The 1018-nt window shown below is 21.6% G+C and overlaps 1 protein-coding gene across 1 annotated transcript; it reads left to right on the top strand.

Annotated features, from left to right (window-relative positions):
* Window positions 1–65: 65 nt before the first annotated feature.
* On the top strand, window positions 66–891 carry PCYB_008220 (hypothetical protein; the record flags this gene model as incomplete). The annotated part of the gene is made up of 2 exons (XM_004228243.1): window positions 66–89; window positions 229–891. 2 exons carry the CDS (start codon window positions 66–68, stop codon window positions 889–891), a joined length of 687 nt encoding a protein of 228 aa, XP_004228291.1.
* Window positions 892–1018: the final 127 nt, after the last annotated feature.

Here is a 1018-nt window from a genome sequence, read left to right as displayed (position 1 = left end):
TTTAAATTAAAGAATATATATATATGTATTATAATATATTTTCATATTTCTACCTTGCTAACACAATGTCCACTGAAACCGAAGATACAGTAATTTCATATTTTTGTGTTATATATATATTATGATTATTTCTTTTAATTATTAAAAAAATATATTTAACAGAAATAATTATTTCTTTTAGAATTTTCTTATATGTTTATATTTTATAATTTATCTCACAATTTTTAGTACTATAGCTATAATGACTATTGTTTTTATAAAAAAATTTTTGATGATGCACACTATTATTCAAAAAAAGAATCAGTTAACAAAGATAACATTATTATTAAGTCAATACACTCAAAATTTAGAGATCGTTTTATTAAACTGTGTGCAACAATAAAAGATTATTTATCACATTCAGATATTAAACATTTGAGTGATATTACTAATACATGTAAATATATTAATTACCATATTAGAAGTGATATTAAAAACCATATGTATTATGATATAAATGATAATTCTAATAATTTCAAGAGATATTTTCAATTTGATGATGAATTTAAAAATAATTCATGTATATCGAAAATAAATTACATAGACGATATAACATTTAATAAAATGAATAAACTATACGATCTTTATGATGCCTATGCAGCTTATTGTGACTATAGGAATTATGAGAGTGTTCAAGATAATTGTGAGACGCTTGGTGATGTATTTGATGATTATAATGATATTATAAAGAGTAATAAATATGCAAATAGCATTTATTTATATAAAGAATTAAAAAATATTAAATGTTTAATTGAAAGGGATCATTTAATTTATTCAGGTAAATGTGATTCAAAATTGATAGAATTCGCATCACCTGAAGTTCCTGCTTTAGAATATGAAAAAACCATGTAAATATAATGAAAAAACAAGAGCTGGAATAACAATACCACTCATTAGTGGAATTGGAGGAATGCTTTGCTTATTACTCTATAAGGTTAANGATAATTCCATTTACATATACTATACATTAAACGTGTTT

Source organism: Plasmodium cynomolgi (assembly GCF_000321355.1).
Source record: "Plasmodium cynomolgi strain B DNA, scaffold: 1614, whole genome shotgun sequence".
Lineage (NCBI taxonomy): Eukaryota > Apicomplexa > Aconoidasida > Haemosporida > Plasmodiidae > Plasmodium > Plasmodium cynomolgi.
This window is presented reverse-complemented; position numbering and strand designations above follow the sequence as displayed.